Raw genomic sequence first — 22,382 nt, 5'->3', positions numbered from 1 at the left:
CCTTCTTTTCCTCAGCAACTCCCAACTTCCAAGAGTTTCCTGTGTTCCATCCACCATCCGTGTTGGAATTTTGACAGGTTTCATATTGGACTGATCTTGTGGGGGCAATCACAACCACTATGTTTGATGAGTGCAGAAACTCTGTCATGTCCAGAAGATACTGCTTTTCAGTAGTCTTCCCTAACGTTTAGCCCTTACAATCCTTCTGTCCCCTCCCTGAAAGTTGTCCCTGAGCTCTGGATGCTAGGAGAGTGATATAAATGCCCCAGTTAGGACTGAGTCCTCTACAGTCTCTTATTCTCTGCATTTTGATAAGTTGTGAGTCTTTGAATTAACCACCATCCACTTCTGCAAGCAGTGTACCTTTTATTTCCTTTTCTTAATTTGTTGCATTAAGTTTTGCCTTCTGGTGTTCTGAAGGAAGGAATAAAAGAAAGGAGGCAACTTTACAGTTTTCCTAATCATAGAGGCAATGTATTCACAGACTCACCATGAAACGTGATGTTAGTTATAGGTCTTTCTCATGTTCGTTATCGTATGCAGTCAGTTCTCTACTCCTACTTTACATGAAACAAATGCGTATTACATTTGTCAAATGGTATTTCATCAACCATTGGTTATGGCTGCATATTTTTATTTAGCCTGTTTTGATGCATTATAACACTTTCAAATGTTAACTAGACTTGTATAACCCAGAATAAATTCTACTTAGTCATTATAGATGAGTCATTTATACATTATAAGTATATTTGGTTTACTAATCTTTTTTCAATGATTTTTTTGAATCCATAAAAAAATTAATCTGCATTTTCTATTCTTGTAAGGTCTTTAGCATTAGAGTGCTGCTGACTTTGAATAATATATTAATATAATCCTGTCCTTATTTGCTGGAAAACCTTATAAAGTTAGTATAATTATTGCTTTAAATGTGAAACATGGTGACCCCATCTGGTCTTGATGGTTTCTGTTTTGAATGACTATTGTTATTAATTCCATTTCCTTTTCCTTTTCCTTTTCCTTTCTCTTTCTCTCTCTCTCTCTCTCTCTCTTTCATCTATTTATTTTACATTGTAGCCCTACCTTAGCCCTTTTGTGTGAGTTTAAACATGCTGTATCTTTGAAAGAATTTCATTTAGTTGATCATTTTTAAGGACATAGTAGATTATTATCCCTATTTATTATTATTTAATATTCATGGCATCATAAACTAAGCTTCCTCTCTTATAAAAACTTTGTAATTAAATAATTTTGAGTTTCTTATGCTTTTCTTTGACTCTGAATGAAAGATTATCAATCATAATGAAATTTTCCCCAAAGTAATATATTTGGGTTTGTTTATTTCCTTTGTTGTTTTCCTATTGGAATTTTCTTTTATATCTATTTTGTAATGTATAATTCAGTTTGTTCTAGAAAATTTGCATTTTTCTTTTTTAGTTTCCTAAGTTACAGCCATGGTTGGTTTATTTTAGATCTATCTTTGTCTAGTGTGTACATTTGCTGTTTCATGTTGCTTGCTAGTCACCTTTTACTATATCTTACAATTTTTAATTATATTTTCACTTTAAGATATTTTAAACTGTTTTAATTGGTTTTAAATTAGTTATTAGAGCTTTATTTAGAAATTTATTTTTAATTTAAAATATAATTGCATCATTTTTCCTGTCCCTCACCTCCCTCTTACACCTCACTTGTCTGACTCACCACCTAAATTCATGGCTTCCACTTTTTAAATCATTGTTGTTACACACACACACACACACACACACACACACATCTAAATATACTATATATAAGAATCATTATATAGACACCAGTTTTAGAGTCTATTCAGTGTTGCCTGAATGTGTATGTTTTCAGGGCAATCTACTCAGTGTTGAATCAGGGAGTTAATCCCTGAGGAAGACTGATTCTCCTAGAAGTATGTTTCTCAATTTTTAAATATTTAGTTAGAATTTGAAAGGTATCTTTTGTAGGTATCTTTCTGTTGTTGATTTCCTTAAATTTGATTATGTCCCAAGAGCATAGTTTACAGTATTTCCTATGCTATATTTGCTAAGTAGTTTTTTTAAGTTGCTTTGTTTTGTGATTTATGTAAACTTCAGAAATGTAGGAATTCTGTTATTATTGTGAGATATATACTTAAAATGTCTGCTTTATCTTGTTTAATATTGAGACTGGTCATTTCAGCTATATCCTTACTAGTTTTCTACCCACTGAATCTGTTAATTGGTGGTAAATCGATGTTGGTGCCTTCAGCTCTAATACTGAGGCCTTCAGTTACTCTTTGCAGTAGCATCAGTTTTTGCTTCATATATTTTATGAGTTTGTCAAATGCATATATGTTAATGGTTCTTATGTGTAATTTTAGAAAGGTTCCTTCTCCATAAAATATATCTCTTTATTCACACTTTTTGCTAATTTATATAAAATTAATACGTTTACTACAGTATTCTGAATTTTAACATTGTAGACTTTTTGAGATCCTTTTACTTTTCATCTGTCTCTGTCTTTTTCATATTATTTAAGCTAATTTCTTAGAGAAAGCACTCACATTTTGTCCTTTTAAACTACTTTGTCAATGACTCTTCAAATTACACAAAGAGATCACTTATATTTATGTTATTTTTCGTCTGTTTCTGTCTTTATATTTAAGTTATAGCTCTTTTTTTTCATTTTTCAACACAAGATTTCTCTGTGTAACCTGGTTGTCCATGAACTCACTCTATAGACCAGGCTGGCCTCAAACTTATAGAGATCCGACTCTCCCTGCCTCTCGAGTGCTGGGATTAAGGGTGTGAGCCACCACCGTCCAGCACCAGCAAAGTTTTAGAGATAAAATAGCTCCTTGCCAACAGCAGGTAACTTTATAGCTTCAGGAAATATGTGTGGAGAAATTCTGTGTGTGAGGAGGAAAAAGAAAATAAAAGTGGATCAAAAAGAAAAGAAATGGATCATTAAATCTCATTTACCGTTCTTTATACAGATGTTATTACCTGCTGACTTAAGGACAGCAATGCCCAACAGAATTTTCTGTTGTAATGGGATGTTCTATTGCTCTGCTGTCCCATAATCTGTCCCCTAGACACATGGGCTATTGGGCACCTGCATGAATCTAATAAGCTTTTCTCATGGAGAAAGATGGCTGTCTTAGTAAGGGTTTCTATTCATGTGCTAAAACACCATGACCAAAATCAGCCTGGGCAGGATTAGTCCATCATCAAGAGAAGTCGGGGCAGGAACTCAAGGTAGGAACCCAGAAGCAGGAGCTGATGCAGAGACCGTGAAGGAGTGATTTTTATTGGCTTATTTCTCATAGTTTTCTTGGCCTGCTCTCCACACTTTGATCCCAGCACTCAGAAGGCAAAGGCAGGTGAATCTCTGTAAGATCGAGGCCAGCCTGGTCTACAGAGTGAGTCACAGGACAGCCAGGGCTACACAGTGAAACCCTGTCTCAAAAACAACAACAAAACCACAGTCCATCTCCAAGGCACTGAAGACAAGGCATAGGTGGCCAGTGACCTAACGCATCCCTGTTTCTCTCTTAGGCATTTTTCACCACTTGGTGGTACTCTATAGCAAGGGCCCTGTCTATAATCTCCCTCCAACAGTCCCTCAAGTCTCCTGGTTCCTACCACTCTGTTCTTGAACTGATTTCAGCACTGTCTCTCCAGGAGCCAGCGAGGCCCTGCCCTGAGGTCAGATTTCCACAACCTGACTAACCTGTCTAAGGGACAGCTGTCCCCTAAAGGAGGGTTTGCACTCAGCTCTGCAAGCTATTAGTACTGTACAGGTCATGGCAAGCAGACCATCCTGCCCCTGAGGATACCCTGTGCAGAGGAGAACTAAGGTTACTGGACAGATGGATCCTGGATTACCTCAGCAGGCTCTGTCTTCAGAAAATTCCTTAAATGGAAAAAGGCAGCAGAGGAGTTGGTGTGGAAGACACTTGAAAGACAACAGCCACTTGGGAAGGAAAAGGTCACAAGCTAAGGGACACAGGCAACTCTCAACTGAGAAAATGCCTCCATAAAATCTGCCTGCAAGCAACTCTGTAGTGCATTGTCTTTCTCTTTCTTTTTCTTTCGTTTCTTTCTTTCTTTCTTTCTTTCTTCCTTTCTTTCTTTCTTTTTTCCTTCTTTCTTTTTTTTCTTTTAAGTGTTCAAATACCCCCAAGTGGTCTTTAGTTCACAAAATTGTTTGCACTAAAAATGATTTTATATGTAAGTGCAACACTTACACTAGAGCACCCCCAAAGGAGCTTAGTCTTGGTGACACCCTGACCTAACCCAGAATGACTAGCACAAGTCATGGCCAACAATTGTCAGGAAGTAAGACCACACGAAGCCACTATACTTATAGTTTGTTACTGTAGAAAGAACCAGGAACTGGGGGCGTGGAAGCCTCCCTCGTTTTCCATTTCCTCAAACAGCTTGTCTTCGTCACACGTCACACATCCACAGTGGGAGTCGAAGCCGCCCCATGGAGACTGGGTTTCAGAGACCAGCCTGTCAGTGACCAGCAAGGGAAAGCGCTCCAGGTTGACCACAAGATTAAGATGGCCTGTGGCCTGTGTACCTAATGTGAGGCTAAGCTGAGCTCAACATAGGCGCACTGGGAATTTTCTGGGCCAAGGTTTGAAGCTGATACCAACATGGGCAATCTCGAGGCAGGAGAATGATTTACAAAGCGTCATTCCTTTTAAAAGGAAATGTAGCGAAGATGCCCAGAAGGTGGCTGCAGCTGAGGGCGTGTCCTGTCCGGACCTCAAGGACAGGCCAGCACAGATGCCTGGATGCCAACACTCCTCCTCCTCCACAAAATTGAACCAGTGGACCCGCTGCATGTGGAGAATTGAATTCAGCAACAGAGACAAGGAGACGTAGTGAAATCCTGAGTTCCGGGACACAACACAGCAAGAGAAAGAGAGTGCCTTAGGCCTTGTCTTCAGGCACCTGGTTAAGAAGGGGAAATCTACTCCAATTGGCAGACGTAAAACTCTAAGAGAACAGGTCTCAGCTACCCCGCTAGTGCAGTAACGTAGTCATGCTGCTGAAAGAGCTAAGCGACTTGGCCGATGCTAGAAACCATCTCAAGAATGGTACGATTGTTTGTACCGCTCCGAGGGTGGAAACTTCCGCATATTCCCATCTCCAGAACACTGCAGTACGGTGTCAGTGGTTGGTAGACGGCTGCGTGAGACGGGCTTGGCTCTCGGAAACGACACTAGTACGAACTGGCTGAGAATTCCGTGCTGTAGGGAATGTGAGCTGTGATGAAGAGGACAGTAGAGTCGGTCAGTCAGGGAGCCTGCCCTCTGAGTCTAGGGACATAACTGAAGGTTTCCAGTGTGTACCGTGTGCAGGAAACCAGGATCAAGAGTGGCGGATCCTACGATTCAAATGGCCCCACTCCCAACACAGAATGCCACAGTTCCATGCCCACAAAAGCCTCAAGAGTATCTGGGGGTCTGCAACTCTGCTTTGTGCTGTCCTTGGTTTGCACAGCCTAATAACCTTCCGAGAGAATCTCTGCCTGGTGCAACCCAGCTGAAAAGAAGTTTAGCTAACTTTCGTCACCCTCCTTCATGCTGGATACTTGGCAAAGTTCTGAAACAGAAAGGATATGAATCTCCATGGCAAACCCTAAAAAGCCCCACAGTGAAGCCCTGCTCAGCATACGCCATGATCGTCTGCCTTCTTTTGCTTAGCTAGTCACCTTGGCTGGGGAAATCGTTTTTCCTTTTAAAAATATTATTTGTCTATGGTTTTTTCTTTTGTGTGTTTTATTTTTTAATCCTTTTCTGTCATTCTCCTGAGTACTGAAGATATTTTTGTATTTAAATCTTTTCTGTGGTGCTACAAGCCTAAGGCCCTCTGTGCATTGGATAGGCTCTCTGCTAATGAGGTATGCTACTAACTAGTCCAGTTGAGAGTAATTACGGCAAACTCCAGCCTCTACCCATTCCTGTTCAAACACTGCTTCAACTTAAAGAATAGGAGGACAAAACCGCTGAGTCATGGATCCTTCCATAGGCAGCGTCAACTATGAGGAACTCAGTTGCAATTCCAGAGCAGTATCAAAATGAAGCAGAAAGAATGATTTTCCTTCTTTGTTAGTTTTGCCCAGTGATATCCTAAATTCTTTTTTCCAAAGGTTTTCTATTAGTTTATGTTAATTAATTGTAAGAGTGGTGAATTATGGGATATCTTATAACTACTCTTCCTTCCTTTTTTTCCTGTCTGTCTGTCTTTCTTTCTTTCTTTCTTTCTTTCTTTCTTTCTTTCCTTCTGTTTTTCAAGACAGGGTTTCTCAGTGTAGTCCTGGCTGTTCTGGAACTCATTCCATAGACCAGGCTAGCATTGAACTCACAGGAATCCTCCTGCTTCTGCCTCCAAAGTGCTGGGATTAAAGACATGTGCCACCACTGCCTGGCTTAAAGTGAATTTCTTATAAAAAGCATCCATTTTGGCCTTCTAAACTGCTTTGTCAATGAATCTTCAATGAACACAAAGAGATAACTTATATTCGCATTGATTATTGTTACAGGTCTTTAAATATCTATCATGTTTGTATCATTTTATATTTCTTCCTCTTGTTCTTTCATTTCCTAGCTTTTCTGCTTCCTCTATTTTTGACTGATCATTTCACATTATTTCAATTTATCTTTCTTTTAGTATGTCATTATACTTAAAATTTTATTTATAGCCCCATAACTTACAATAACCATTTATAGCCAGTTAAGCTTACTTACACATAACAACATAGTCATTCACAGAAACTTCTGGTATCTTAGAATATTTTACATTCCTACTTCCTGGCCTGATTGATATGATGGTATAATGGTAACCTTTCCAAAATTATATGATGAGCTCTCAGGCTTTAAATAACCCCCTGCAACAGACGTTCACCTTCCTAAGTGTTTCCCATGCTCACGTGCATTCAGATGAAACAAGAAAACTAGACGGGTGTGCAGCTGGGTAGTTCTTTTTTACCCAGGTCATTGTTATGCTTTGGTAAATCCTAATTATTTTTAGAATCTAAAAAATCAGTTTTCTTTGAGAATGGACTTTTGAAAAGAAGAACAGAGTGTTCTGAGCTCATTTTAAAATGAATATTTTTCCCTTCAAACTTGCCAGAAGCATGAAGTACAGTTATCTGAACTTGACCTTGAAAACTAGCATTGAGCTCGAAAGCAAAACTCAGAGTTGCAGTCCTCCTATACCTTTGTGCAAAAGTTTTTAACTCTTGGGCTCAGAGTATTGTGAACCTAAACATAAATACAATTTAAGTTTTCAATTAGTTTTAGCTGATACACTAGTTATAAAATTTATTTTGATGGGATGTTTCAGTGCATGCATATATTGCATTATTTACACTTTAAGTGTCATTACTAGTATTGCATCAAGCTCCTAGGATTCTGATCTGAGTGTGCTAAAATGACTAGTATTAGGGGACAAGAGCCCAGTTATCTGATAGATCTTAGAAGAGCTGGTAACTTTTCATTAGCTCAGCTCTCTCTTATTTCTCTCATTCTCTCTCACTTTTGCTGCCACTCTCACTCTGTGTGTCTGTGTGTGTGTGCGTGTGTGTGTGTGTGTGTGTCTATGTGTCTGTGTGTGATGCAATTGCTACGTTCTTTCTAGTAATATGGTGGGGGAAGTATATGTAGGAATACCTGTGTACATGTGTGTGCAGTTATGTGTCCTTATTCCTAGCCACTGATTCAAGTCTATTTTGCAAGCTAATTTACACTGTGTGCTTTGAAATTCTATACTCATCACAATTGGTGTGGTAACACTTCTTCACCTCATTCATTCTGTCATTTTTCAATTGTGTAAATTTTGCCTTCTCTTTTAAATTTTCGAACTTAGTGTATTAGGTTTGAGCCTTACAATGTTTATATTTCCCTTATACTAAGTCTCTAGCCCAGAGCTAGGTACATATTTGGGGTTGAAAAAGCATCATTGATGGATTATATATATATATATATATATATATATATATATATAGAGAGAGAGAGAGAGAGAGAGAGAGAGTAAGTAGGAAAGTTTGACTGCTCAGCAAACTGAATTATAGACATAAACACCAACATCCTGTTTAATTCCAAAAAAGCAAATCACCTCGAGATTTTTAAGAGCTGATAATTAAGACACCTCATATATATTAATAGAATGAAGAAGGATCGTTTTTCAATCCTCTCTCCAAATTCTTTCAGCAGCCTGTGGAGATCTGTTTTTGGAAACTGCATTAGAGATGGGGAGGGAAAGGCTTCGTGGCAAGGAGTAGGATCAGCTTTCTGCCCCGTGCCTGGCAGAGGCTGTGACTGCCCTCCATGTGATACTGTAAATCAAATGAAATCTGTGGTGCCTCCGAGACTTCTGGAACTAAGAGAGCTTCTTCCACAGCAGTTTCCATGATGCTGACACAATTGAATACTGTGGGATTTACCAAGGAAAGGGACAGAATAAAGAGAACAAAAATCAGTGTAAAACAGAAACATCAGAAATGACCAACTGTACGGCCAGAGAAAGCTTAGATGGGGAAACTCTAGCATTAGGCAGTGAGTAAAGCAATTAATATAAAGACAATTAGGAACATGTGATCTCAAAAATACATAAATGTAAAAGGTCATAGAAGACTCATTTAACCTATATGTACTATGTTGTCAAACCTTGGATAATGGAGGGGAATAGAAAAAAGGTTAATTTTTAAAATCTGTGTAGAACCTACTTTAAGATTCAGGTATCAGCACAGGGGATTCCCAGATTCTAACAGCTCTCTTCTGCCAACTTAAAGATTTTTCATCTCTCAAAGAAGAACTAGAAAGAGTAAACCAAACTAATATTACATGCTAATAAAAATAAATTCAGCTGTTTTGAGAGGAGCCAAAATTTGAACACTCTATCTTCAGATAATGAAATAGTTAGATAAAACAGCATTCCTTTAAATGTGACAGTGATTGTTTTATTTTTCAAATCACTTATTTTAACTCATTTTACTATCGCAACTTCACACTCGGTGTAATATTTATTCTTTTCAGTTAAAAGATGGATTAAATTGTAGCACCAATTGTGTAAATGACTTTATAAGGTCCCAGCTTGAAGTTGTACTCAATCCCAGTCAGAGAAGCCTTCTCTGTACTCATGATTATACATCTATAAAGAAGTCAAATACTACTCTGTCAGGCTGGGTGGCGAGGGCGCACACCTTTAATCCCAGCACTCAGGAGGCAGAAGCAGGCATATCACTGTGAGTCCAAGGCCAGTCTGGTCTACAAGAGCTGATTCCAGGACAGGCTCCAAAGCTACAGAGAAACCCAGTCACGAAAAAAAAAATATTTACTTCCATCACCTCTAATTTTCCACATAAAGTACTTTATGTTTATTAGTATATGTGTATATTTAGAGAGCTACCCCAGAACTTAAGGGTCTTTTTCTGACACTTTCATTTACTCTTTTTTTTTGTCAAAAGCATGAGAAATCAGAAACATGTCTTTAGCTAAGGAGATAGCTAGACTTACTGATAAGATGCTAACTCTTTGAAGAAATAGGAATTGTGGCTTTCTGGAACCAATGCTAGCAATGCATCTCTTTTGTTTCTGGTCATCCAATGACCCTTGCAATTTGCTTCAGAAATAAAGCAGCAAACCTGGGAGGAAATACCTCTGAGAGCAGGGGTTCTTCCATGAGTAGGAAAAGCAGAACAAGAAAGGAGGAAGGTTTACAGATATCAGGGCCATGAGAGTAGCCAAACAGCCAGGTTTGAAACAGGGCCAAGTACTGTATTAGATATCAAGAAAGGGAAAAGAAAACTCGATTCTCACTAATATTTGGCGATTAAAAGTCACTAAGCACTTTGAGTTTGTTTTTCATACACTCACGAGTTAGCTTCTTGTAGTTTTCGTATGGTTTGGTATTTTTCGAGACAGGGTCACTCTGGTTGTTCTAGAACTCCCTTTTCAGACCAAACTGGTCTCACATTCACAAATATGCCCCTGCCTCTGCCTTCCAAGAGCTGGGATTGAAGGTGTGTGCCACACTGCCCACCATTTTTAATGTTCCTTTATTTACAACTTTGTAAAGTCTAACTTCTGACGTCAAACCCATGCTTGTGTAGGGTGTTTACTTTGTGTCATAGTGTAAAAACCAAAGTAGTATTCATACACTCAGTAGAGCACATTAAAACCAATGTGCCCTCCTTCTGTACACAAATCACGTATACTCTAGTCATCAAAGCCCAGTGGCATATTGTTGCTTCTTTTTGGATGAGTAAATTCCCCACTTTTTTTCTTTCTTATTTGTTCCTCACATTTTGTGTTCTCTTCCTGAAAGTGATACACTCCCATACATCCAACCAGAGCACTCTGGACCCTACTGAGTCCTCAGGCAGGGGTCCTATTTTACCATCTTGGAGAATTTATATGACTGCTTTTTGCCTCATTCAAACCAACACAGCCAAGTCTACTGTCTTTCTTTCAGGCTCCTCAAAGAGCATCTTGGAGAAAAAGAAGTTGAATTGACACTCATCTTTGACTCAGTGGTGGAAGCTGACTTGGCTAATTATACCTGCCATGTGGAAAACAGAAATGGACGGAAGCATGCCAGTGTTCTACTGCGTAAAAAGGGTACTGTTTATCATGAGCACAGCTACATCTTTGCAAACTAACGACAGCTACTAAATATGTTTTTTGGACACAAACTGTCATTTAATAAAAGTTTCCTTTAGCTATCGTTGTCTTTTTAAGTGCTAGTATTTCTCTTGTTGAGCATATTAGCAAAAATTAAAGGCCTATGACATTCAATAGCATGACAAAGTGAATAATTGAAATAAAGCATGGTTATACTTTAAGTCAATGGGCATAAAATGTGCTGTGTTTGTAATTCTAAGTGATACACAAAATTTGGTATTTATTAGCGTTCAATATTTTCTCTGTATTTTGCCTTCTTATGTCCTAGTGCTTAGTTGAAATATTAGATGTTATATTACTAGATTAAAAACAAAGTTATTTTTAAATTCCAGGATAAAATGTAACAGAAGTAATTAATGATGTCATAAAAGAAAAGTTATCATAGACACCACAAGTTATATTTTGTTACATGACATGTTATTAAAGGGCCTTCAGTGGATGGATATATTTCTATAAGTTTGGCATCTCTGGAAAAATTCCTTTTAAAACAGTTTGCTGTAGAATGGGCCGAATTGGTTGCAATAAGCAAAGAAAAGAAACTTAAATGCATACATAAAAGGGCTAAAACTAGACAGTGCCAAAAAAACATCTTAAAGGGCTTCATCAGAAGTCTCTATTACGACAGAAAATTACTAAAGAGTTTGCGTGTCCACCTGGGAAAGGTTTTATAAATGTAGCTGAACACATGTTCCTTATCATGCCACTTGTTGCCTAGGCTATAGAACAATAGAACAGATTCAATCAGCAAAATCACTAGTTGTGTCTACTTGCCAAGATGGAATTTCCATTTACTTGCCAGACCTGAAGCTTGAGCCTAAGGAGACTCTCCAGAAGAACAAAGGAAGCATGACTATTCCGAGAATGGTGCTTCTTTCTCAGCAGCACCACGGCTCACATGGATGGACTTGATGCTCTCTGAAGAGTAATTTAGTGACTTTTCATCTATATACCTTTCTACATTAGTACAGGCTTTGCCTAAGCCTATGTACCTTGTGGCAAAAGTCACATTGTCCTTGCACTTTTGGGTCTTATTCTTGCTTCAAAGATTCTCTAGACCAGGGTCAGCTGTGATACTTCTGCATCTCCAAGAAACTTAGAAAGTGTTTTGCCACTAATAAGCACTCTTGAAATGCATCCTGGTTAAGTAAAAGATTAAAAGTCTCTTTTAATATTGAGAACTCATATGTAGCAAATACATGCTGGGTATTGAGAAAGACACAAATAAAATACACATCCTCAAACCTCTGAGGTAGTTATAATGCAAAGAAATATAAACATTTAACAAAAGTATTATATATATATATATATATATTTCAATTTGAACATTTCTTTGGGAACAAAAACATGAAGGAAGGTCTTATAATTAAACCAGTGGGAAGAGATATAATCTAAGTTTTAAAATAAATCTATTCTATTTAAAACTAAAGCAACAACTGGCAGTCCTTAAAACTCTAGAAATCTGAGACGGGACATGAGGACACACTGTAAAACTCTATCCCTTGATATCATCTGCAAAGAACTTTGATGAAAATTATTAATAGCTGACAAAATTCTCATTTTCCTTATACTTAAATAAATGTTGAAATCACTGCTTTTCCAGCTTCTTCTCATTCGATCTCTGAATGATCTCATTCAGTCTCCATCTCATTGATTTCCATTTACTCATTCTTACCTCACACACAAAGTCCAAGCTTACACATCCATTTGCCTATTTCATAATGCATAAGGACTTATATATTCCAAAGTCACCGCATGTTTCTCTTGTTCCAAACAGGATCCCTAATTTCTTCTGCCTAAATATATGATCCTTTGTTCTTCTTTATCTCTATCATCATCACACTAGATTTTTGGGCCAAAATAGTCAAAGCTACCCTTCACTTCTAGTTTTCTCTACTCATGTCCTGTATCTAGGCCACCAATAAGTCCCATAGTTTAACTTTCAAAGGCTGTCATAGATTTGACCACTTCTACAGTTTCACTGCCACAACCTGAATTGGAGCTCCAGGCTCACGTGATCTGAACAAAACCCCAAACTTTTACTATTGCAAATCTGTTCTTATTGCTGATCTCGCGTTCTCCCACAATCTAGATCAAATGGAAGGCTGACTAGCCTTCTTTTCTTTTCCTCCTGCTCATCGAGGATATTCCTTTCTTATACTCTTCTCTCTTGTTTATTTCTTCTGCCTGGAACATTTCCCCCAGCCATTGCCATAATTACCTCCAATCACACAGGCCTCTTCTTTTATGACCTACTCAGTAGGCATTCCATGGCCACCTCATAGACAGTATAATTCGCTACCCTTTTTGTGCCCTCTAAGTTTCTTACTCTTTCTAGTGTGTGAATTAATATTGGATAATACATTGCACACTTGTTTCTTGCATTCTCCCTGTCCCAAGGATGTACATTTCATAAGTATAGAGATTTTTTTGTGTTAGTGACCATTGCAGACATAGTACACATAACAAATGCTCAAAAGTATTTGTTGGATGGAAACTCTCATCATATGAGATTAGCCCACTGCTGTGGGAGGAAAGGTAACAGAGTTGCAAAGCAAGATTTTATCTATGAACATGTCTTGACTGTGTGGCTTCAGTTACTTCAGGCTATTTTCGCTGTTGTTTTCTTTGAAAGTTTTAACTCACGTTTGGAGGTCAAAAGTCAAAAGTCTCAAAGGCCAAGCATATATGAAAAATAGAAGAAAGTTGACTATTAGAAAAAAATGAAAACGTGAATCATATAAAACACACTTTACCTAAAGGTCAACCCAGCATTCTGTTCTAGAAGATTTTGACCCATGCTATGAAAGCTTCAAAGTTCTCAAGTGAAGCTGAGAGGGTAAAGACGATTATTTTTAAAAAATTAATAAATAACAGTATTCATTTTTCTTAAAGCAGATATCATTTTAATGAAACGACTCTTCTAAGTAGAAGATAAAGTTTTCATTGTGCTTTGCTAAAGGACGTGGTTGATTTTTCTTCATTTGGTCTTTAAACTCTTAAAAATAGAAAAGGCACAAGTCCTTGTGAACCTGTTGTAATTTTTTAAAACCATCCCAAGCTTATCTTGTGTTAAGAAACATTAGAAAGTGACATTTAGACCCGTTAGTCTTTCTCACAATGGAGCCTAATCTCATAGGCTGTGGTGATTCCACCTAGAATCCAGGCAGAGCTTGGTTTATGCAACAGGGACTTCTTAATGAGCTGCAAGTTTATTTAAAATCCCCGAAGTGATCATCTTGGAGAAGAAACTTGTGACGAATTATTTCCTGAACTCAAAATGGCTTTTAGAAAGTGAAAATTCACTTCTGACATAGCCAATAACCATGGACAGGGATTACAAAATAGTATATATCCCCTTTCACAGTAAGCTCCTACATTCACCTATCCTTTTGTTTTCTCTGGAGAGTTATTAGCCGGAAAGTGTAATTGACCACAGGGCGGTAAGAGAGCCATTTGGTTTTTCCCTTTTGGTGAATCAAGATTATGAACTTAACCTAAAAAAAAAAAAGCATTCTGGTAATTAGTTCTACCTCTCTACACATGCTTCTTTACCCACAAAATACAGGTATGACATCTCAGTGTCACGCTTCCTCTTCTTCCCCCTCTCCCTCTTTACCCCTGCCTTTCCCTTCTTCCTCCTTCCCTTCACCCTTTCCCTAGCACTTCCTTCTGGAGGCTAGAAAACCCAAGATGTAGGTCTTCATAGATTTCTATCTAATAAGGACCTCATCCCCATTTCAATCAAGTGGCCTATACCAGTCATGTTTCCACCAATGTCCTGCTCAGAACTGAAGTTATTCATTATCTTAATTGAGCCTTTCCCTGGCGTGCTCATCTCTTTTCTGAACCTTGCCCAGACTCTCCCATAAGGCTCTTTGCATTCACAATGTACATCAAATCTCATTGAACCGCTACCTATTCATTACCCATTTTCAAAACTTCTACATTTATAGGTATTTGTCACAGCAGAACACTACTTGTCAGCATTAATTTATGCATCAATCTATTTGGCTGCTACAACAAAAATAGCTTTTCCTGAACAGTTTATAAAAGCCTCCAGAGATTTGACACGTATAGTTCTAGAGATCTATGTTCTAGCACATTGCCTACCTAGTAAGGACGGATTCCTCATAGTTGGTGAATTCTATGTGGTCTCGCAGAGGAAAAAAGTAAGAAGATTCTCTTAGGCCTCTAAAGGGTACTGTTTTCATCCATCCGAATGGAGAGTTGTTGAGCTACTTACTTCCCTAAGGCCCCAAATCCTAGTACCATTCCTTTGGAGCCAGGTCAAAACACACTTTCTTTAATGCTGGGCATCAGACTCTGGACTCTAAAAAATGCACAGCCTCTAAGCAACATCCTGATATCAACAAACATGAATTTTGAAAGGATACCAGCTTTCAGGTCACAGCAGATGTCCTCGGGCCAAATCTCCAAACTCATTTACTACTTCGTAAGTTAGAAAAACAAGCTCAAACATCCATAAACACACACACACACACACACACACACACACACACACACACACACACACACACACCATCTTTTGTCTTTTGGCTTCTGTTGCTATTTTTTCCCATACAGTAATATTTGACCTTTGTGTTCACATTGAAGAAACAGATGCGCTCCAAAGGAAAAAGATACAAAGGAACTGTGCGTGTACTTTGTGTGCCTACAAGAAGTTATAACCACTCAAAAGATTCCTCCTTGGCTCCAGTTATCCTTAGGAAGTATTTACAAGACACAGACCAAAATAAATGACTTTCAGCTTCTCAGTCAGGAAATGTCTTGAAGTATAGATCCTGCTGGGATAGAAAATGGCAAATGTAAACAGAAGACAAAAGGAAAGCCAGATGTCATTTGGCTGATGGCACTTTTACCCTCTGATTATAGGATGGATGTTTCTCTTTTGATAAGACTGCCTTGACGGAATCAAAGAATACTTGTTGGCTCTCAGAGTCAAGGTCCCCAGTTTTCAACTTAAACAGCCACCATTATGCAATATTTTTCAAAGGCATTTTTATGAAATGGACCCCCAAACCACAAAGATACTTTTCCCACCATGATTCTCTTCCATACATTTACTGCTGACATGGGTGCTTGCCACTTGGGAGCACAAATTGTCCAGCTGCTGAGGCTTTCCATCTACCTAATAGCAACTGTATGTTGTAAATAACCCATAGAAGTTGTTGGGAAAATTTCCGTTCAAGTGACTTTGAAAATAGTTGAGAGCTGTTCTGGTCAGAGAGGAAGTGGACAAGAGCGAGAGAGATGTCAGAGGGGGTGGGGGTGGACAAGAGGGAAGAAGATAATGAACAAAAGAAAAGACAAGGATGAAGACATTTACAGAATAAATTGAACATTTATTGTGGTAAAAACAGGAACAAAGCCTTTGAATTATGTCAATCAAGGCCGTAAGTTGAAAGAGAAGTTGATTTTTCAGAGTAACAAAAAAGCATTTATTGTTTCCAACTTAGCACTGGTCATTTGCAATGTATTGTGGACAGAAAGTGGTGGGGAAACAAGTGAAGCTTGTGATTTGCTTTGCGATATAAGTTTGTAAACTGGCTTTATTCCCCAGATAGAGGTAGTCACTGACTCCTAAGACACCAGTTTCTAAGACAAGAGGTGTGCTGAATGTGTAAAAGGATTTTTATTATTGCCTAAAATGTGGGAGCTTGATCCCAAATTGAATTCCTCTTTGAGTAGGTAGGGCAAAGATCCTCACTCGCCACACCTATTCGCTAAGTCCCCTCTTAATGTCCATTATGAACAGTTTGTCCTTCCCCTTTCACTCATTTCTCCTTCTGCTTTAATAAAAGAATCATTGCATTTATTTCCATTTCCTCTCTGTGATCTTCCTAATCAGCTATATTGTGTCCAGCTCTCGGTCTGCTTCCTTGGTAAAATTTTATTCCTTCCTTCTCCACAAAACTTAATCCTTCCCTTCACACATGGAATGCCTAGGAGCTTCCTCCTTCCACGACCATAGATAGCATTTTGTAGTGTCTTCTTCAAAGAAGTGTGTAAACTCTCCTCAGGTTGGTTCATCCTCACTGGTAATCACAATATAGCTTCGCTTTCTTTGGACTTGAAATAACGGAAACCAAGTGTTCCACAAGTCACATGGTATGAGCAAATATCACCAAAATTTCCATGGAAGAATATGGAGATGCCTGCCCATTATCTCCCACTCTCATTTCCTGGTTAAAGTAGATAATGCTGTGGTGGAATAAAATAAGTCTTAAATTTGAATTTAGGAGATCAAGGTTCTCATCCTAGTTGAGTGACTTAAACTATGGTCTCAAATTCTGTATCTGCAGAGTTGATTAAAGCTCTTGTGCTACAAGATTATTTACAAAGCAAATGATAGCCTGGGTAAAGTATATAATTCAGAATGTAATCATCCATTTTATAAATTATAATATGCTAAATCAATTTTGTTACATTGACCATGACTTATTTTTCTTTATCTATGGTCTTATGTAAAGAAAAAGAACATTACTAAAGAAAAGTTTGTGTCTGTGTTTCTCAAGAGTCATAGTCAAATCAGAAATTTGAATCAACCTACCCAGGGATACTGACTGATGCCAACTACAGTCAGAATCAACGAATGTGCAATATAAAATGTCATTTCCCTTGCCAGGTTCTAGTTACATGGTAAACTAAATTAGTAATAGAGTATTTGCTTGATGATTACAGAATTAGATTAAATGGAGACCACCTAATCTTGTATCTTGTAGGCAATTTCATTTCATTATGCGACCAGTGGATGTTCTTACACCTTGGCAGAAAATATTTCTCTTTTCTGGTCTCTCTCAGATTTAGCATATCTCCTCTGGAAAATGCTGAACTCAAAATCTAAAATATCATTTGACTCATACTTTTTCTAAATTCACTAACACTGCCTATTTTTTTCTGATGATTATTCTAGATTTGTTAATATCATTAATTAAGCTACAGATAATCCACTGTTCTCTGAGCCTGGGAGACATTATTATCTCATTCCATTATGTGCTGATTTAATTATCCCAACTCTCAGGGACCCAGGAATGCCTCAGTGGAAAAGTTTAAATATAACATATATTGGTGTTGGCCAAAGAGACTGACTGATTAACCTAGATTTCTCATTCACATTTTGTTCCTCTGGGTATATTATATCACAAATATATTATAGTAATTTATTCAAATAAGTATGGGGAATGGGTAAGTTAATTCCCCCTGCTTAACATGTATTAGATTATTTTCTATTGAGGTTAAGTGGAACAGTTAAATCTTGCAAGCTCATTATATTTTATTTGATTCTGAAAGTAATTTTATGATATTATTCTGCTGTAGAAGAACAAAGCCGATGGCCTAAGAAGTACAGGAGATAGTCATGCTAAACCAACAAGATATTTTAACAGACATAATAAAACATTATCCATGAATCCTAAATAAAGGAGCTTTAATAGTTACCTTATATACAATTAATGAAATATGTGTGAAAATGCTGTCTTCAAATTTTATTGGGATTTAAGAATTTCTTTTCTTATACAGTTACTACCTGTAAGAGTAAATTGCTAAAAGCTTCAGGATATAGTTAATTTTATTAACTAACATTTCAGGAGAAATTTATTATGAATGATATATTCTGAGAAGAAAACTAGAATGAATAGTATATCTCTCACACAGAGAAATTTGGGGAAATTCCAAGTGTTGCTGATTTAATTGCCTTTTTCTGTTGTTTCTGTTTACTTCAGATTTAATATACAAAATTGAGCTTGCAGGGGGGCTGGGAGCAATCTTCCTCCTACTTATAGTGCTGGTGGTGGTCTACAAATGCTACAACATAGAATTGATGCTTTTCTACCGACAGCGTTTTGGAGGTGATGAAACTACTGATGGTAAGGCATATCCTGTTTCCTAACCTCAATTAATAGGCATAATTTATGGATGATCCTGTAAGAGACTATTTCTATTCTTGGAAACAGAAATTAGAATATTAAGGGACAAAGGATTATGACATGTGCAGCTTGCTATCACAAAATTACGGAAAAAAGTGTTTATGAAAACATGAATAGGCAAATCTAGATAAAAATTTGATGCATTGCTTTAATATAAACTTGTTCATGTAATCTTCCTATGTTTGACATCACTTCTCAATAAAAAAACTGAGCAAGATGTTTCTTGCCCTAAAGATGAACAACTGCTGTGAAAGCCCTTTCCCTTAGTAAAACACAAGAAAAAATTTATGTGCTATTTTTGTCTAGAAAATTGAAACTTGGATATAGGTCATTTTTACCAACAAAATGCATGAACCTACATATTTTGAATACTTTTAGTACCATTCTCAAAAATGATTCCAAAGATACAAATTTAGAATGTGTCTCTTACGGTTTGAATACATGGCAACCCCATAGTCTCATATGTGTGAAAACTCAGTACTCTACTTGTATCAATATTTTAGAAGGTTGTAAGGCCCAAAGGAGGTGCAGCCTAGCTGGAGGAATCCCATTGCTAGTGGAAGAATTTAGCTAGCATCAGTTTCTATCTGGGATCTTTGCTTCCTGATACTCCAGGAGGTGAGTCTGATCCAGTGGCCTGAATGGCACATCCTCATCGTCATGAAACTAAGGCAAAATAAATCTCCTTATGCTACTTTTCTTGGGTAGTATGTCACAGCAATGGAAAAAGTATCTAATGCAGTGCCATAAAATTTTACTGTGTTTGCTTTATATGACTTTTAGAAATCATAAGTTTAAGTATTAAAAAAGAAGTGTTTTTTTTCTGTTTTACTCTTTGAACATTCAGAGATGTTTTGATTTTTTTTCAAGAGAACAAATTGCTATTTTTCTGATTTTACATTTTACTTTTTTATTATTTAAAACAATTTTTAAATTTCAATATATTCTGATTATATTCTATTCCTCCCCCAAGTCAAACTGCAATGTTTTCTCTCAGTATCCATAAGAAGTCATATCATATTACTAAATATAATGCCCTCACTTCCCAACTACTATAAACCTTGGAAATATTAATCAGTTTCAAACAGTTACCTTTAAAGTCAGGTTTAGTTTACTGAAATATTTAAGAGTAAACTTTTATTTACATTCCTAGGAAAGTATTTATCTTGAAGATTTAATTAATTTTCTTTATTTTTATAATGATAGATGTGGTGTCAAAACTTTTGAGAAATCTGATTTTGACATTATTGTTGCTATTACACAAATACTGATGTAAATATATCTTAGTTGACTACTGTTTTCACAGTAAGTTGGGTCAATACTTCTTTATAAATTCACTCGGGAATTATAGCAAAGTATTTAAGGTAGTACAGGCTGATATTAAGGAATATCTTTACAAGGAGAAATAAGGGTTTGTTCTGATCATGGTTATATACATGAAAACGTAATTAATTTTATTCTGTTCCTATGTATAAGAGCTAATATTGGAAATTAGACTTCTAATTTATACATACAAAGTAACTGAAGTATATAGTGGGAGGGCTTGTGTTTGTTCTATATAAAAGAACATGAAAAAGAGGTTCTTGTGGTTAATTTGCTTTAAATAACAATTATAAGCAATTTAATAATTTCAGTAAAAGACAATACAATTTATTAGGTAATGTTATACTAATTATTTGCTGTCATCATCTGTACTCAATAACCAGTAGTAACTGACTGATTGGTGTAAATACACACGAGACTAAGTTTATAGCAATATCATTGCATTGATAAGGATCTATTTTCATCTTTAGCTTTAAGATGGTCCATTTGATCAAAAGTGTCTAGTAATAATCAGAATATTATTAGACAGTTGTATGCTCTAGTACAAAATCTTTGGAATGGGGAAAGGGGTGAAGGTCACTTCAAAGGTCTCCATTTCAAAGAAAAATGTAAATATTTTATATTCTGCATGGAAATTTGGTGATTGAGCACATAGTCTCTGTACTAGCCTAAATAAATCCTAAAAATTTAACGAGTGTGTGCTGAGGATGAATAAATGAATGCTATTTGTTTGATTTTATTTATTTTATTTTGAGTATTTGCTGTTGTATATACAGTACATACATATGAATGTGTGTGACTTCAGGTGTGCATATGCAGAGGTCAGGAGAGGATATCTTTGATCTCTGGCTTCTTTAAGGTGCTGTCTCTCACTGAACTAGAAGCTAAAATGGCTACCCTCTGAGTTCCTGGTGTCCTTCTGCCTTTGCCACCCCAATCAACACTAAATACATATGTACCCAAAGACATGCTTGATTTTTTACATGACTGTTACAGATTCCAATTCATGTTCTCATGTTTGTAAATCAAGCATTCTCAACCACTGAGTCTAAGTGCTGAGTAAATGAATTTTAGCATCCTTTTAGAGACATACATTATATGATGCCAATGCCAGCTAAATATGCTACCAAATTCTTTATTATTTTATTTATTCTAACAGCTCATCAACACAACTTAGTTTTTTGGTATAATTTTTCTTTGAATTTTTTCTTTGGCTATGTCTATATATGCATACACTCTACTTAGACATATGGCTTTCTATGGCTATGGTAAAGCACCATGACAAAAAGCAACTTGAGGAGCAAAGAGTTTGTTTTATCTCTTAAGTACCAGATTTCTCTCACAGAGGGAAGTCACGACAGGAACTCAAGACAGGAGCCTGAAGACAGGAACTAAAGCAAAGACCATGGAGGAATGCTATTACTTGCTTGTTCTTCATGGCTTGCTTAGCCTGTTTTTTATATGGTCAATCCCCAGTAATGGTACTGAACATACTGGGCCAGGCCCTCCCTCTCACATCAGTCATTAATCAAGAAAATACCCACAGGTCAATCTAGAGGAGACATATTTGCGACTGAAGTTCTCTCTTCTCAAATGACTCTAGATTTTGTCAAGCTGACAAATGCCTAACCATGACAGTGACATTATACATACATTTATTTTTTTAATTTTGCATATGCATTTGTATTTATGTATGTAGGGGAGAACATGTGTTTGTGTGAATGCATCACAGACTACATGTGAAGATCATAGAACACTGCCTTCTGTTGATCCTCAGGTCCCTTCCACCTTTTCTGTGAGAATTGGTCTCTCATTGTTCTGAAACTTCCGTGTAGCTTCCAGCAATGCCTCCTCTCCCATGTGATCATCGTATACACAAGTACATACACATACGCACACAGACGTATGAATTTTGTGAAAGTTTTGACGGAAATATTTTGTTTAATAAAATAGAATTTATCCAACAAGCTTTGATGTTCTATCTATTTTTAATTCACCTCATTTTCACCCACCACAGATTGCTTTATTTATTTGAACTACCAGTTTTTCAATAAATATTTAAGAGTTTCCTTTCAGATCAACACTATACACATACATACAAATAAGTTCTAAATTAGTTACTGGGTATACAATAATCAAAAAGTTTATAGAGTTCTGTTCCCTTTCGACGTTAAGGGCTTAGGACTGTATTCAGTCTAGCTGCAGGAAAACTGGGCTGCAGAAATGGGAATGACTCCCCGATGATGAACAAAATTAAAATTAGACTTTAAAATATGGAAGGACAGGTGTGACAACAAGAAAATTCTTCCACAAATAGTTTGGTTGTCTTCGTAACTTCTCTCTTCATTGGGAGCAGCATAGTTCTGGTGGCTGCTGTGCCAGCCGCCTTCCTTATAATGCCTTGTCTGCATTGTTCTCTAGTTTCT

The 22,382-nt window shown here is 37.0% G+C and overlaps 1 protein-coding gene across 1 annotated transcript in view; it reads left to right on the top strand.

Annotated features, from left to right (window-relative positions):
• Nucleotides 1-22,382, top strand: part of Il1rapl2 (interleukin 1 receptor accessory protein like 2) — a 577,524-nt gene that overhangs the window by 537,783 nt on the left and 17,359 nt on the right. The window contains exons 6-7 of the mRNA XM_048458168.3: nucleotides 10,479-10,624; nucleotides 18,430-18,573. Coding sequence (XP_048314125.2) covers nucleotides 10,479-10,624; nucleotides 18,430-18,573 — 290 coding nt within the window. The remainder of the gene's footprint in view (nucleotides 1-10,478; nucleotides 10,625-18,429; nucleotides 18,574-22,382) is intronic.

Source organism: Myodes glareolus, chromosome X, assembly GCF_982192425.1.
Source record: "Myodes glareolus chromosome X, mMyoGla1.1, whole genome shotgun sequence".
In the NCBI taxonomy this organism is placed as follows: domain Eukaryota; kingdom Metazoa; phylum Chordata; class Mammalia; order Rodentia; family Cricetidae; genus Myodes; species Myodes glareolus.
The sequence above is the reverse complement of the archived record's forward strand: the minus strand, read 5'-3'. Positions and strand labels throughout refer to the sequence as shown.